General features: G+C 42.8%; 1 protein-coding gene across 1 annotated transcript in view; it reads right to left on the bottom strand.

Annotated features, from left to right (window-relative positions):
- The window catches only part of plxnd1 (plexin D1), a 60444-nt gene extending 42926 nt beyond the window's left edge, over positions 1-17518 (bottom strand). Inside the window, exons 1-7 of the mRNA XM_020610660.1 lie at positions 14688-17518; positions 12654-12830; positions 9473-9604; positions 8373-8473; positions 3462-3591; positions 1981-2158; positions 1615-1723 (exon numbers count right to left, since the gene is read on the bottom strand). Coding sequence (XP_020466316.1) covers positions 1615-1723; positions 1981-2158; positions 3462-3591; positions 8373-8473; positions 9473-9604; positions 12654-12830; positions 14688-15899 — 2039 coding nt within the window. The 5' untranslated portion in view covers positions 15900-17518. The remainder of the gene's footprint in view (positions 1-1614; positions 1724-1980; positions 2159-3461; positions 3592-8372; positions 8474-9472; positions 9605-12653; positions 12831-14687) is intronic.
- Between the last annotated feature and the right edge of the window lie 273 nt (positions 17519-17791).

The raw sequence follows: 17791 nt of genomic DNA, 5'->3' as shown, positions 1-17791 counted from the left end.
AGAGACATAAAGATAGTGAGGGAAACAGAAAGATGGCAGTTTGGCTTTTAGTCCTATTGGGCTGTTTGGTGAGGCTGGAATGTGATCGTCTGGTTGTCAATACTTTGCCGAGTGACCACTTTGAATGGGTCATGGGAAAACGACCTAAACACACACACATATACACCAACACAGTCACACACAATGAGTTAGCACATGTATGCTGTATCCTGAATAAAAGCCTCTTAATGCTAAACCTTTCCTCTGTGTTGCTGAGATATATTTTGCCACATTTGCCTTGATAATGATAAGTGTAGCAATGAGAAAAAGTAATGAGAAGATGTAACCTTGGGCTTTGTGAATGAAATGGTCACCATTCTGACATTTTAGAGAAAACACTTAGCAGATTTATCAATAATGAACATAGATGTAGCCCTAAAATTGTGTTGCTTGTCAAGCTTTTTGGCAGATGATTCAGACCTTGTTGTGTGTATTGCAATCAGCTACGTAGCTGAGTAAAAAGGTCCACTGACATCTTTAGAAAAATCTCCTATCCTAAAGTAACATGAGATGACAGATTATTGGCATTGATGTTTAATAACACCCGCCCATGCTGATGACAAACATTTTAGCAAGGAAAAAAAATGAACAGAACTCATCTTTAACATATGAGAAAAATCCAAGTGATGGCCGTTTTCATAAATCACAAAACGAAGACTCTACGATCTAGTGTCACTGAGGAGACCCTCTTTAGGGATTATTTTTTAAAAAGCAGCTTGAAGTGATTAAGATCACGTAAGAGTATAGAAGCTCTGCAGTTTGCAGCACTGTGCTTTTCCTGTGAGAATGGCACTTGGCTCATTATCACCTTCAACAATGCATCATCTAATTTCACACTTCTGGACCTCGCTGAGCACTGAGGTCACGTGCACATATTGGATGCAGTCTTGCACACATGTACCTGCAACTGCTGTTTTCACACCTCCAGACCACTTTCAGAAATGGAACAAAAGGGGTACACCCAAACAGATTTGATGTCAGCAAATCTGACTGCACACATATTCACGAAATTCCCTCTAAGCCTAAAGCTGATCCTCTGACATGGCCCAACATGCAGGAGGAAGCTAGCTGTATTGCCTCCAGATATAAAAAGACCTTCTTAGTGACTTGGCCATACAAGTCACAATCCTCCACAAAAGCAAACCTCAACATGACACAGCCAGACACACACATCCAATTTCCTTTGGCTTAATGTTTGCAGCATATTAATCCTACATTTGACCCTACACTGAGAAACCCTGAGCAAGCCAAATGCACAATAAGCCCTCCGAGAGTATGTGTTGGCAATATTTACCCACCAAGGCCTAAATAGAAAGCTGAAAAAAAAACATGAGCAGAAGACATCAGGAACAAGGCCTCTGAGGCTAAGAGGGTAGCTCTGCAACTCTGTCATCCTCCAGCTATATCTACACTCAGCTAACATTTGGCTAATACTTGAGTGATGCTAGCATTCAGCGTAGCCCTCTGTTTAATTGCACTTTCATCCACAAAGTAAAACTGGATACAAGGGATCACCAACACTGAATAAATCAAGAATTTGAGATAAGCAATTGTAACAGCGGGTGTGTGACTCACGATGTCTTGGGGTGTATTGCTCCAATCCTCTCGCAGTCATAGATGATGAAGCTTCCAGATACCACAGATGTCCCATTCACCTTTATTGCCACAGAAACAGTCAGATGATCTGGAGAAACAAAGGCATGTAAACAATGGTGCACATGTCAAGCACTTGAGATGCCATGGGTGTTAACACAAACTAGACAGTGAGACATCCTCAAGCTGGACTGACTTTGTTGCATTTTGAAAGATGAAAAAGGTGAGATTACATCTGTTCTAATACAGCTCAACATCTTGTAAACAAAAAATAATCACATATGGTAATTGCACTCGTGGGAAAAATGTGGCTGGTAACATTGGTATGCAGCCTGTTTGCGGCCTCACCTGTGCCAGGGGGGATTGCTTGGTATTTTTCTAGAGGAAGCAGGGGACAGGTCTGGATCTGAGCTGGACCATAGTCCAGGTGTACTGTGGCAGCTGTAGAAACACCAGGCCCATATTCACACTCCACTCGGGAGCCGACCAGATCAGGAACACTGCCATTTATCAGGATGCCTACATCCTACAATAGGAATAGATTAGAAATTTAAGCAATTACAAATTTAAATGAACATGCCCACACATGTATTCAAGTCCAGTGTACGGTTAGTCTTTTGTACAGGATAAACAGCACTGGCACTGCCTCAAGTTTGTTCAGGAGTTCAGGCAAAGAAACAGAAAAAGTAATGTGCAATGAAGAAACAGATGGCATAGTGCTACATTCACATCTAAATCTGGCTATGTGATGAAGTATGACAGATGTATAATGAGAAACATAACACCTCACTGACATAACTGAGTTTCAACTAAATTATTTCAATGTGAGAAAAATGAGAAAAATGGTTGTGTGTGTGAGTGGGTCGGTGGTAGTGGTGGTGGGGGGGCTTATGTACACAAAAAGTGTGTAAGTGGTCAGTAACGTGCTAACAATCTTTATACAGTCAATGGTCCCAACATGTCTTAAAAATCTGCTCCATTGTTCAGTGGAATTGCTCATTTCCTGACTAAGGCCCTGACTTCCTGCCAGCTGCTTCCTGTTTGGGGAGACAACCTTCAGCTGAGCTTCCTGTGACTCTGAAGGATGACTGTAGACAATGCAGCTGCTCAATCTATTATAACCCAGACTGGCTGAGCTACAAAACAAGCAATTAATGAACCAATTAATGAACTGTCATCCCTCAGCCTCATCTAATTATGAGCTGTAATTAAAGGTCAAATATATTCCAAGTGTCAAAATTCAGTGAGCTAATTATCACCTTGTTATTATGCTATTTTACATAATATATTGACTGTAGGAAATAACTGAAAATAACAGCTTACAATTCAAGTAATATGCATACACTCCTTTTACAAGGCTATAAAATATTAGCCAGATTTGTTAGTTATAGTATTTGGTTTTGAGCAGGTATAGTAGTGTACAGTGGGATTTTAGAGCTCCCTCACGCCAGCAGCTGCCTGCTGCAGCTGAGAGCAATGCTATGAGAGTGAACCAGTAAACATGATTGCTATATTGTTCCCATTTTGCCATTTGATCCCCGTTTTGATATGATGCTTTATTATTAAAAAAAAAAATCAATTATAGCAGCTTCGACATCAGAGCAGCTACAACAGCCAACAGTGTTGGTATGACTTTATCAGCAGGGTAACAATAAAATTATATACAATAATAGTGAGAGGTGTCAGGTTATAAAGGTGATCATCTTTCATCAGCTTTAAATACACTGCCCCCATTACAATCATAGCCTCATGAGTAACAACAATGATATCTATTTGACTTATGAAAGGGGTGTGATGGGCAACAGTAGTATGGAGGGAGATAATGATACCTTGATGTCTGCAGAGATGCTGATCTCTGGTGGTGTCAGGGTCATGGACGGACACTGTTGGGCACCTTCCCCTATGCTGATCCAAGAGCGTGCCAACAGACCCTGAGCACATTCCTTCTGGATGGAACATCTGGACAGAACGCAACAGAGTTAAAGTTTACGAGTCATATCTGGGCATATCATACTGTGCTTACTGGATAACTTTTATTTAGGGTAAGAGTAGATTACAGCACAATGAGACTCACATTTGGAAGTTAATGACCATGTGTATGTTTCCTTGTTAACCAGCACAAAAAATCTTTCTACAGCTGAAAGGTTCTGGTGTAACATTTTGGGGTTAGATTTTCCATCAGCATGTCCCACATCAGAACATGACCATCTCATATACAGCAATTGCTTGTCAATGATACAGCCGGTAATCAGGATCTACTAAGCCACTGGTCTAACCACACTGATGTGCAAATGCAGAACTTTTGTTGCCATATTTTCAGGAGACCACAATCTGATGTGTTTTCATTTTATTCCAGGACTTGACAAATTCTCACTGCTGGGTTTTATGCTCTGCTTGCCACAAATTTATGAGGTGCTCCGGTCTCCTAATGTCAAATTCAGACCTTGGCTGTCAGTTTGTCTGGCTCAACACAAGAGACTACTTGACTCGAGGTCACATGCATTGCTATGGCAACTCATCCCGCAGGCACTAAGATCAGGGTCCGGTTGAATAAAAATACAAGAGATTCTTAATCTGTGTGAAACAGTAGTCTGTGCCACCGTGAATATGCATATTGGTGCGGACACACCAACAGCATGTGTGCGCTTCTCTGTGAGTATTATAAATGTGTAGGACAGAAGAATTGTAAAAGGGCATCCAACAAGCAAGGTGGCCACCTACTCTGACTTCTGCTTCACTAATGAACTCCACCGGCCACTGGCTCAGAGCTCATCTGCACTGGAAGGACAAAGTGACCCCAGAGGAAGTGAGAGCCAGAGAGGCTCCATTTAGCAACATCTGAACATGCCACATAATGAGTTTGGCACATCCCACTTCCCTCTCACACTGTCACAGTTGTTTCAAAATAAAGTGCGTATCTGTGTGCCTGCATGTCCATAAGTGTGAGCATTTGTGTTAGAGGACTGTGAATGTCCAGCTTCTCAGTGCTATTGGCACTGAGAGACTGAGAGGGGCAACGAGGTCAGCAGCTGAGCCATATATACAGTCTGTGTGCCTGACTAAGAATAGAACTAAGTGGCTCTACAAGCCACATGAAAATCCCCTCGACACCAACAATCATAAACTCTGAACACACTCTCAACAAACTCAACAGTCCAAATAGAATGGATTTATGGATAAATGGTCCAGCACTGAAAATGTACTGCTGGCTTAGCTATGGATTTAATTTCCATTTTGAAAGTTGTTCTCTGAGTGTAGCTGGGTATTGCCTGAAAGTTTCTGATGCTGCTGTAAGTATGATACTTCAGTTTCATACTTACAGAATGATCCTTTTTGAAACCATACTTTGCGGAATATAAACTCTCGTCAGTTGTTGGTTCACCACTTTGGTCTAGAGTGAAATATCTCAATTATTGAGAAGGATCTACTGTATCTGCACACTGCAAGACATGGACGGAGCGTGTAGGGGTGTAATGTGATGTGTCCAGTTAACCCTGCCACTGACTACAACCAGCCACAGATAAGTGTAATTTGTAGTAAGGGGTGCATCTGGTAGGTGTGACTTATAGTAGAGGGAGGGTTTAGGGGTGTAACTGGACGCATTACCGCTGTCTTGCAGACAGATACTTTTGTCAGTTCAAATTTAAGTTTGTCCAAATTTGATTTATGATCAAATACCTACAAAACTAATGAATTTCCTATCAGCCTCAGCTGGTTAACAAGGGAAACATTAGTTACCTACTTATATCAACATGTAAGCACTGTCACTGAGAATGTTAGCATGCTGACATTAGCATTTAGCTGTGCCAGAGTAAATGATAAATGGCCTTATACTTGTATAACGCTTTTCTATGCATTGCAGCACGCTCAAAGTGCCTTCACACATTATTTGGCCATTCACCCATTCGCACTCTCACATTCATACACTGGTGTCATCACTGGGAGCCACTGGGGGTTCAGTGTCTTGCTCAAGGACGACATGTGGAATGGACATGCCTGGAATTGAACCCCTAATCTTCCAGTTAGGAAGATTTAAAACAGGTCAAGCTTCTCAAGCAAACCTAACATAACAGTGTAAATTTTGTGAAGCTGATGATGCACTTTATGCTAACTTTCACAGTTTGATTATTCTCAGCACTCAATGCTACACATTTTGTTTAGAACTTCAAAAATACCGAAGCACAATACACCAGACCAACAATACCAGTCAAAGTATGGACACACCTTCCCATTTAATTCAAAGGGAAAGTGTGATAGGTAATGTCATTTTGGGATTTGTGCATATGTTTTGAGAATATTTTGTATTTCATTTTGAAATCGTTGGTTTACAATGGGGTGGACGTGCCTGTTTTACATGTAAAACAACAGATAAACTCCAGATTTAATTTTTAAGTAATGGATACCTCTTAGACATCACTGAAGCAGGCATCCAAAAAACCTTGTCCTACTGTAGGCTATCTCAAAAAAAAAAAAGCAGTCTCAAGCGAACATCAGCAAACATCAAGTGAGTTCTACTGGACAGAAAATGCACAAAAGCCACTAACATCATGATATTTCTTATTTCCTCTGTTTTCCACATTCATTGTTAAACTGCGTTCATGACTTGCCTGCTAACTCAAGCAACAATTTAATCAAGTGCAGCAGAGAGGAAAAATAAATTCTAAGCATTTCTCTCTTCTCTAAAAGTCTGGAAAGCGCTAATAAGCATACAGCAGACACGCACATACAGTACACACACAATTATACTCCTCACCTGCCTCACAGCAGCATGCTGACTTTAAAAGCTTTTTAAGCAGCTCTTTAAAATAAACAGCGTCAACATATGCAGCTAAAATATGACCTGAGAAAACTCATCACCTCCTAAGTGTCTGTACACCAGATAAGGTGGGAAGCTAGTGAGACTGTTAAACAGCAGAACATATGAGCTTCAAGCCACACACGGACACACAAAGTCTGTGTGAGACAAGCACATGCAGATAAGCGTGATAATTTGTGAATAGCAAAGACTGCACATGACACATAATTTGATTCAAAGAAATATATTCAAGTGTGTTCTTGTGACATGCAGCTCCAGCACAAAAAGCAAGATGAAGAGCTAAGATTTTCTCTGGTGGAGAAACTCTCTCTCTCAGTTTCAGACAACAATGCAAAGTCCAACAAGCAAACAGACATGTTTTCCTGCTCCCTCTGCATGCAGACATGTTGAAAGGCGTCAGAGCTGTGCATAAAATCAAACAGACACCCAAAGATACAGTGGTGACTTCACAGATTGTAGATAGCTCTCTAGTGGTTCTTTTGTCTGTAGCTGTGTCAGAGATGTGACGGAGGAGACCATCCACTCCCACACATCAAACCCCTGATCCCCCAGGCTCCAAGGCCACAGTGCCAGACCCTCGGACGACATGACTGACCAAACAGTGCATCAAGCACACAAATACACACTAATGACATCAGCTCCTTGGCCTCTGAGAGACAGACAGCGATACACAGTCATGCTGACACACAGGCTTATACACTTTGACATTTCCTTGTCAAAAGAGCCAGTGTGCACTCTCCCCTCCCACCATCATCATCACAATCAGTACTTTTTTGTAGAGGGATAGAGAGGAGGACAAGGGCACTGGGGGAGGAGGAGATGAGGACTAGGGAGAGAGAGAGGGAGGTCGGGAGAGGGATAACTACACTCACAAAGCTAGTGAAAAATACAAGGGCATGAAAGGGATAAACAGGGAAGTCGAAGACAGAGAGAATCACGTGGGTAAAAAAATGCAGTGAAGCAAGAAGGGAACTGGGATAAAGAGACAACACACAGATAAATAAAGAAATGAGACAGGGAGATGACAGCAAGACAGTCTGACCATACATACACACACAGACAGCTCTCATCAGTTCCACTCTTCCAGCTCTGAATGGCCCCTGGCAATGCCAGAGCCTCCAGAGCCACAGCACAACTCATCACAAAATTCCCTATCTCGTCTGATCTGCTTTAATCACCAAGCAACCAAACAACTCTCACACACACACACAATCACAGCTCAACACAACACATATTCTCCCTGAAAGCCAGTGAAAACAGAGCCAGAGATCCAGTCCTGACAGAGCCACATTAATCCCAGTGTACTCTTGCTCGCTCACAGTAACACTTCAGCCAAGTCGCTCCTCGTTGGGCGCTCCCAGCATGTCACGCCGTCCTTGGACTACCAAAGAACCAAGGGACCGCTCCAGACAATGATGTTGCTCCCTAGTATGAAGCCTAATGAAAAGCAAATCGATTCTACTCAATCCAACAACAGCCTTCCAGCCCAAAAACACACTCTGTCACTGCCAAGACTCACTCAGCCAGGCGACATTTTGAAACTGAGAATGAGGATGAAGAGAACGAGCAAATGAGCCTCTGTGATTTCATTGATTCAAATGCTGAAAATATCAAAGCAATGCACTTAAATCATTTTATTATTAAAACATCAATCTGATCTTTTATTGCTTCAAAATCAGCTTTAACTTAAGTCATATAAACAGCTCCAGCTTGTACCGCATAAATACAGGCAGCAGAGACAGCACACATTTCCACATTTTCTCATTAGATTACATCAAAACCATGTGGCATGTGCATGACACCAAGGCGCGTGATATTTTGAACAAATTGTGTGTTTTTCTTGCAGCAGAAGAGACGCTTAACTGCATAAAGGAAGAGAGACAGAGAAGCGGAAACTGTGTGTGTGGGTGTGTGTGTTTCCTACCTGTTCTCCAGAGTACACCAACCACAGTGGGGATCACCCGCACCCAAACAGTCATTGCAGCTCTTCCGCTGGTCACAGTCTGCAACTTTTACCCTCAGCATCTGCACAAATAAAATGCAAACATACACAAAATTATATTAAGGTATAACACCAACAGCTTTTCCAGGATCATCATAGACCGAACTAGCACTGAAAAAAATTGGTCAACAATTTTTATAATCATTTAATACTTCAAGGCTTTGACCTACATTATATTGTGTTATAAATCATTTATCTAATATTTATATCTGTGTATAAATAAGAATAAATAATAAAAAGCGGGGAGCATGTATAGAGAGAAAAATTCTGTTCTGTATGACTTGGTGATACCTTTGGTTACTGGAGGTAACTGCCAATTATATTTATTACTACATATCCCACAATTCTGGAGGCAGCACACACTTTTTTCCAGCAGACAATTTGTCAGAAATACACCAGAAGAATAATCTGTGTGTCTGTTTACAGTTCTGCCAGACACACTCATGTTGTAGGTAAATGTAGATAGATAGTTTGAACTGACAAACTCTCTGTCTCTTTATAGAAAGGTATTGCACAATGTAAACGCATTGAAATGTATATAATACCAACCATGAATGGCATCAAAATCTGTTTTCAGTCTAAAGTGTTGCATTTCAAGATGCTATGGATCATCATGTTTGTCATGTCAAAAACAGGTTTATCTGATCAGTGCATATCAAAGCAGGTCTTGGTTTCAGAGGTAGGAAGCACCGTGATTTAATGTCACTGCAGTCGACTAACAATCAGGTGCATTTGCACCGTGCAACAGAACTGCTGGAGGTGTACACACATCCTGGCATAAACACTGTTATGAATCTCCCTGGTTTGAAAATTGAAACCTATTGAAGGCCTATCTTCGTCACAAATGTGTGAATGTTCAGCTAAATTGAGGTGAGGAGGATTCACTGGAAGTGAAATGAAGTCTGATTGTGACTATTATGATCCGTCTTCATGCTGACATAAATACAGTAAGTCAGTGCCAGAGGAGGCAAGAATAAACAAGCAGCTTGAAATTGGAACCTCTCCTTCAGCCACATACTTACATGGTGAGAGGTCATGAGATAAAGGAAGTTTCTGTCATTGGGGTCAAAGGTCATGATGTGATGGACTGTTTCGCTGCCTGGCAGCTTCAGTTTCCACTGATTGGCCAAGGTCATGTTTGCCAGGAGGGTCAGCTGAGAGAAGGACACAGAGCAGAGGACGCAAGTTAGTTTGCAGCATTGGAACAGAAGCAGAATAGTGCAATAAATATTTTAAATTTATTCAAGAAGGAAAAGTCAAGTGAGAAACTCTTTGCTTCACATCAATGCAGAGGAATTTCTTAAATACTGAGACTGGGCTCAATATAACCACAGCTGTTTTTGTTGATCAAGCAGATCAGTGTGAGCACATTCAGAGCCATGTGCTTTGTTCAGCAGCACCTGAGAAGAAGCAGCTTTTTTTTAATTTCCTGTCTGTATTTGACAGAAGGTTCATGCCAGCAACTTTCATATCATAATAATTTTTCTAAGTTAAAAGCAAGTTCTGCTTACAGTAAGCACTGATGCGATTTTGCATGAAAAAATGTATAATTTTATATGGAAGTTTTAGTTCCTGATTGACATACAGTATATTGTACAAGACAGCACCACAGATTTTCATTGTTTATGAAATGTATGTATAAAAATACCTGACAGTTTACTGTAAGTACAACATTTTTGAAGTCACAAATGTCTCTCTTATATTTCAAAATATACTTTACATGATCAACCTCAAATATATTTTAGGAGCTCCTTTGTTCATCAATTAATCTTGCTCTACTGAGCAGTGATTTATCTACACACTAACCTTCCTACAGCTCGAGATAGTAAGAAGACTGACATGTTGTCACATATGCACAAACATACATGCACACAGACAGACACACACACAGCTATGCAGAAAAACAAACTTTACAAAGGGAGACTTCCTGTCTCAGGCAGACAGTGAAAGCTCTTATTTCTGTGATTTGTCAGGTCTCCCTTCAATGGAGACATCCTGAGGAACTGGCAAACTGACCAGCATCTGGTGACAAGCACGAGCTGTCTGTCTTCTCAATCCTCTGGGCAAACAAACACACTGACACAGACACACACACAAGACAAAACCATCACCACCCACTGAGACATGCTGGTTAACGTTAAACCAGAGCAGACAGAAGCTTAGTAAATCATTGGCTTGTGATTAGAGGCATTATCTCAGCCTCCAAATATCACTGTCGTTTTTGTAGCACCATCCACCCAACCACACACACACACGCACACACACACACACACACACACACACACACACTTGTCTGCCTTGGAGGTAGTAAACAGCTGTGCTAGGTCCTCACCAGAGTGACTACAAATGCATGTGTGGAGTGACACAGCAAGGGGCAAGTAAACAGCAGCCCACACACCTGGACAGGGAGCAGAATAGGAGCAGTGTCACAGCACGCCTACAGGTCAACCAACAAAACACCTGCCATACTGGCAGGTTGCTCTAACTATCTGTCTGCAGATGAAAGACCCCATTCAACCAAGGATTGTTCAGCTGCTGTGTGACAATTCTGTGTGTGTGTGTGTGTGTGTGTGGATATGTACCTGGGTGTAAAGGAGAGAGAATAAAGACACATGAAGGTTGGACAGGAGAGAGGGAACAGGAGAGAGAAGGAGATCAAGTCTGTTTGTTTGCAAAATGAATCAAAGGGCCTTTTATATCTGAGTGGGAATAAAAGGGGGGACAATGAGGTGATGAACTAAGAAGTGAAGGGGCGGACTGACTGAGGGAGTAAAATTGGACAAGAGTGAGTGAGATAAAGGCTGACACTGCAAGAGGCGGAAAATGGAAGTCAGCTGTAATGGGGAGGCAGAGACTTCATTAAAAAATGCATGTAATTACAAAATACTTCACTGAGGTCTCTCTCTCAAAGACAGTAAAAGAGGTTTAACTTAATCTCAACCACTGTTCCCCTGTGTTTAGTCTGAGCCAAACTCAGAGTCAGAATCACATTACACACACTAACAGCACCATTAACCTCTAACAACTCTATCCTTAGGGCACACACACACGGACACTGCCACACACAGATACATATACAGACAACGAAAGACACAAAGCTTAAAAGCACAGAGCACGCTGTTGCCCAAGGTCACAAAAACACTATGCTGCCTACAGTATGTAAAAAGGTTGACACACATGCTGTGAGAACACACATATAGCACATAATCACAGGGTATGCATTCATCTAAGTAAACACATGAAATCACTAAACCGCTTGCACTGGCCTACAGATGAATCAAACACCTAAAATCACAGTCAAACCTGCAATCAAGCAAACAGACATACACAAACACAGTCATACACATGGTCACATACACCACTCCAACCAGTGTTATGCATCCGAAACAATCTATCCAAAAACCAATTACTGCGTGCTCAGCTGAGACTCAAGCAGTGCCTTCATCTGGGGAGGAAAACAAGGAGCCTTCTTGGCAGGTCCAAAATGAAACGCCCCACAGCAACATATTTTTCATGTTGTAAAAGGGACCAGGTACCAGACTAATGCAAAACAACTGGGTCAGAAAGTTTTCAGAGTCAGTTTATGTTGTTGCTGTAGAAGAAGCTTGTTGCATTTGCAGACAAGCTGCTGCTCAGCAAGCCCAGTCAGGGGTGACTAGGAATGTGGCTGAGACAGAATTAAGGAATGCTGTTAACTGGATGGGAAAAGTTTTCACAAGCTGGACCTAGTGCAGATGTTTGAAAGCCGAAGTCGAAGGACTGACTCATACTGTATGTCATCAACAGATCTTGTTAAACAACTTTCTGATGATCCCTCAGATAATAACCAGATCTAAGGTACATTAGAGATGAGAGATTAGGACTATTAAATGGCCCACAGAGCGAGGGGGTTGGGTGGTGGCATTGCTGAGAAAGTATGAGATGAAAGCAGGCATATTTGTTCGCCTATGGCACTGAGCGTTTCATTGCGCACCTATGTCTGGTTTACTGAAAGGTGCAGCCACATCTGAGCAGCACTACGTAAATGTTACTGTTAAAGGTTTTCCAAGCTTGAGGGCTCAATCACATTAAAATATTAACTCCATTCAGCTGTGACCATTATGTTCAACTGCATTATTATCGTTTTAGAAAGGTTTCATTCTTTGCTCAGTCGTGCACTGTTAGTATGTGTGTGCTGTATGTATTTATTGTTTTGTCTCCTACCTTGCGAAGTCGTCCATTATTGCTTCCCAGAAAAACCACAGTGTGGTTGTGTACATTGTCCACAGAAACTGCACTAAGGCCTGGGTATTCAAACACCGGAATAGCCCTCAGGGGCCTCCGTAGGGCCAGAGGGTGTTGCAGGTGGGCCGCACCGCACTCCAGCTGCTCGGGTTGCAACTATAACACAGAAGAAACGAGAGGGAGATTAATTCTCATCAGCTTTCATATGGAAGGGTGCAGAAAAGAGGAAAGAACAGAGCACATAAAGAAAGATGTGTGATGAAAGTGAAGTGGACAATAAGAGCTGATAGTAGCTACCACAATGGTGCTGCCCTTTCTTCTAAATCACTTTGAGACATCTCAGTGAATACTTGATAAAGGGCTTACAAGGGTCTCATAAGATTTTGCTTTTGTCAAATCCTCAGCAGGCAATGATAAAACATTAGTGTCACACTTGGATGAGCATCAGGATCTACTGGGAATTCTCTGAATATTTTAGAGCATGCACAGGCAAAGAAAAAAAAAAGAATTAAGCACAGTGGGTATTTGTAGAGTCATTTCCCACGAGCCCTTGTACTCACGGCCTTGTCTCTTATCATAAATTGTGTCTATGTTTCCCTCAGCACTGGCCTTCAGACTGCCGACTAACAAAAAAGATCACACTTCAACAGCCATGGCAACATACAGTAAATGCCAAGCTAAACAACATCTAACTTTATTCTGTGAGGGGTACGTAGGCTGCATTACAACAAAAAGAAAAAAATCAACTTGAAATTATTCTGAAGTGAGCCCTTGTCTATTTCAGGAAGACCTGAGGGCCAATGGAGATAGTATTCAAAAAAATAATCACAGGAGTGGCCCTGACCACAGCCCACAAGACAGTGCCAGCGAGGAGGACAACTTTCTGACCTGGCAGCACGGTGGCTGAAGAACGGCCTTCTTTGAACCAGCTCTGTCAGCCAAAATCACCACAGTGAAAAACTGGAATTTCACTGCATTCCTGTGAAACTGTGCAAAGTCTCTGCCTTTATTATCAGGCATAAGGAGGGAAAACACAGGGAGGGGGCAAATATGGCACACAATGCTAAAGTTTCCTTAAGGACTGGAATGCAGGCACTGGAGTTAAAAAACACATGATAACATCTGACCAAGTGTCTGTGTCAAAGCGACTATTTATTCACTAACACTGTGCTAATTTTGTGGTCGAGTTATAGTTAGCAGCACGGACAGAATAACAAAAGATGCCTGAAGTGAAGTGACAAACACAGCACACTATTGACCCCCATTCTTTGTCCATTTTTGATAAGACTGTGGAAGCTGCTCGATGTGAGAGGAGTCTCACCCTTCCCATAACCCCTAGTGAAATTCTGGAGCAGCTTTCCAGCTATCATGACCTCTGCTCATGACATGGGAGATCCTCCCTCCAAGTCATGAGCCTCAGGGTCAAAGAGGATAACTGCTTGTAAGCATATATGGCAGCTATCAGAGAGATACAGCAGTCAGTAGCAGCAGTGATGTGTTTTAATTTCACAGGGACAAAAGGTGTCATACAGTAGGCACAGAAACAGGTTTATTTGCCATGTATGTTTAACAATACAAAGAGTTTTGACTCAGATTTGCAGTGATGGAGTGAATTAAGAAAGGCACCAAATAAACAAACTCTCTTGTGATGAATCCAATAATGTTTATAAAACAATGCATAGATGAAAATCAAAGCAGAAATGAAACAACAAAATAAAAAATCATTTCCTTGTTTTCAATAAAATAGAAAATCTGTTGGTGAGGTTATGTGTCTGTTGCTCCCTGGCTTGATGGGAGAGTTATTCTGCCCCAGCAAGATCCAGTAGCCTTTATAAAGAGCCAATCAAGTTGAACCATCTCAACTGATTAATTTCTTTTCATTTTTCTGTTAAATGAAACGTTTAGGCCACGTTTAGGCACATACATTTTGTGCAACATGCCCACATGAAATCAAATTAAACTAAATTAAGATTTAATATTTTTGTGCTAATACAAGAGCTCTGTAGTCCTTACCACCAGGTTTCCCTTCTGAATGCAGGCTGCCCCGGAGCCCTGGATAACGCTGTCCAGCACCTGTACATCGCTGCTGGGGGAATTGGAACAGTTTCTGCGGCCTTGTCGGATCTCCTCTTCAATGTCTCCAAACTTGAAAGCGCATAGAGCGGACTTTCTGTCCGCTTTGGAAAACACTCCGAACAGATAGGGCTCTGAGCCCTTAACGTCCTCTGTGTGAATCTCCGTCTGGTACACAGACAAGAGCCGATTGTAAATGTTCCCGTTAAATCCGCACTGTAGAGGCATCTGGATGTAGGATTCAGTGAGCTTTCTACTCTCTGGCCCGGTGGACTTTCGGGGGTTTTCTGTGTCCAGGCATATCCTGGCGAGGATGCTGTTGGGCTGGCTCTCCTTGTGGCCCATTTTTGCATCATTATTGAAGGCGATGTAGGAATAAGTCTTTTGGATGAAAGCGTGGACGAAGTTCAGTTTGTTTTTGGTTTTAACTTCTTGTTTGATCTTGAAAACATTATCCTCTGAAGGGTTAATGTCATAGGTGAAAAGTCGGGATAAATCCTTGATGTTCAAGGAGCGGATGGCGATCTCCGGGGTGTTTTCAAAGCGCAAGTCCTCCTTGCTGCGGTTATTGGGGAAAAACTGGGTACCAGCCCCTGTGTACGTCGCTCCCACAAGAAGCCGGGTATTTCCCCCGTGGCTCTTGAAGATAAGCCCGACAGTGGACGCGTTTGCATGATTGGCAGCAATGTTGAGCATGCTGGGGAAAACAGTCTTCTCGCCTTGAGGTGGGAACTCCACGGCTATCTCAGAAATATTCTCCATTTTTCTGAGCTCACAAAAGCCTTGATACACAGATCCACATACCAGCACCACCCCTTGCTCTCGGTCCAGCTTCAAGAGCTTGTTGTAATTGTCAGTAAGAGATTTGGAATGCTCGCACGGAGCCTGGGGCAGCTGTGGCGCATGGCACAACAGGTTGTCCTCCACCGGCCCGGTCCTCTTCGCCACCTCGATACTCAAGGTCCCGTTCAGCTGGTAGACTGTGTTGACAGTGGCCAGGTAAACCTTTCTGGACACCGGATCCACCACGAAGTTATTAGTCTGATTTGTAGACGGGAATGCCTGTTGGATGTGCAGCGCGCTGGCACTCAGGCGCGTCTCCAAAGCCAGGACGCCAAGGAGCAGAACAGCTATCCCTATCGAAGGAGGCATTTTTCCTTCTGACCGGCTTCCGCGTGTTCTGTGCCGAGGGGTGCATTGAGCAAAGACAAAATTGTGTGTTTGTTTCTACTGCGACAACCCGAGAGGAAAGGCTGTTTCCTGCTCAACGCCTATACCCAGAATGACGCTATAAGCGAGTCGTGCTTCCTTTACAGGCTGCCTCCTCTGTCCCTCTCTGCCAACCGTGGAGCTCAGCAGAGTGTCTCCCGAGGCTTACTGAGACACAATACCTCGCCGGATTGTTATGATCTCTAAACAATAGACTGCAAATGGGTACAGTTGATTTGTTGATGCGCAATTTCTGTACAATGTCATGCCCGCACAGAGGTCATCAAACTTGCTTGGAGTTTTGTTTCAGTTCGGTTCAGTTATTGAAGAATTCATTCATAAACGATGCATTAATAAAGTAAATTCAATTAAAATTAGGACTTTACTGGGCACAGTGGTGCCAAGTCGCACTGACTCCCCGTGCCACCTCCCATTAAAGTGCTTTGTCAGGCCTGCTGCGACTGATCACAGATGGCTAGATGGAGCCAGGCATAGGTAGTCACTAAATTGTTAGACCTAATAAGTGTTGAGTATATTTTTTTCATTTTGTCCAGCTACATTTGAATTTGTTCTCATCCAACGACAAGATCAAATATGAACTAAGTTTAATATTAACCAAATATTAACCAGCTATAAAATGGCCTCTTCGTGCAACAGAAAGTTATAATGACTATGTACATTTCCTTTCAAGATGATCTACTTGATGAAACTCCGTCTCTAACTGTGGTTCCGCTCATCTCGGGGTTAATGACAGGTCACCGTTCCACCTCCTGTGCTCCCCAGTTCCTTGGCTCTGAGATTAGTTCTGCAGATCCTGAGGGTTCCGTTTTGGGCACATAAGGCACGGTAAGCACCATGAAAGTGCTACCAGATGGGCACATCAGCACACCTTTCCGGTTTTTGACATTCACATCTATCCAACATAGCTTTCTTGCGCGCATTACCTCATACATATTCAAGCACAACACATGCGCCACCACTCAAAATGTACGAATATGGTTAGCATTTTTGTCTCTAGATGTAGTGTGCATATGGTCACATCTCTGAATAGGAAGTAATGATCCCTAGTGCCGGTATGGAAACGACCACGAATGTGTCAGACGCTGCATAAATCAGTTAGCAGGCGAGCCATAGAGGTGTTATCTCTGAATACACGCCATAATTAAAGTTGATGCTAAATCATGCGCATTCGCCTGTGCCTATTTACTGTGGACTCCACTGGGGACAAACTCACTCTCTCCTCCCGCGGCTCCCCCGTCACCACTTGCAGCTTTCAGTAGGACTGATAAGTGCACCCGTGTTTACTTTGGCGCACAGCCATGCGCATCAAATCTGGCACTGTAAAACAGGAGGAAAGCGTTCTGATAAAGTGCAACATAATGACCCTCCACGTGTACAGGACAATAACTGAACCAGCAACAGCCATCGGTGTGCGCGTACGCGTGAGCGCGAGCCTCAGCAGGCACTGGGGAAGCATAGGCTACACGAGGTCCTGCAGGAATAAGGCTCAGCCTGGGTCAGAGCTGTCAGCATCAGATATCACTGGCGAGGTGTGACTGAGCGCTGCGGTTTGGTGTTGCTCAAACACTACATACAACCGAATTAAGATGCGTAGGGGGACAGAGAGAAAATGATAGAGTGGGAGGGACATGGCTCCCGAGTTTATAATGAAAACATTGTCCCTGGCGGCCCACTATGGCTTTAGCAGTTAAGTCAGCAGTTAAGAGTTAAAGCCTTCCACCCAACCTGTTTCCTTCCTGATAAGAAGTGGCACCTCCTTGTGTTCAGATCCCACCTCCTCCATAATAGACCATTCACACAAACTACAGTAAACA

The sequence above is a fragment of the Monopterus albus genome, unplaced genomic scaffold (assembly GCF_001952655.1).
Source record: "Monopterus albus unplaced genomic scaffold, M_albus_1.0 scaffold106.1, whole genome shotgun sequence".
Taxonomy (NCBI): Eukaryota; Metazoa; Chordata; class Actinopteri; order Synbranchiformes; family Synbranchidae; genus Monopterus; species Monopterus albus.
The sequence above is the reverse complement of the archived record's forward strand: the minus strand, read 5'-3'. Positions and strand labels throughout refer to the sequence as shown.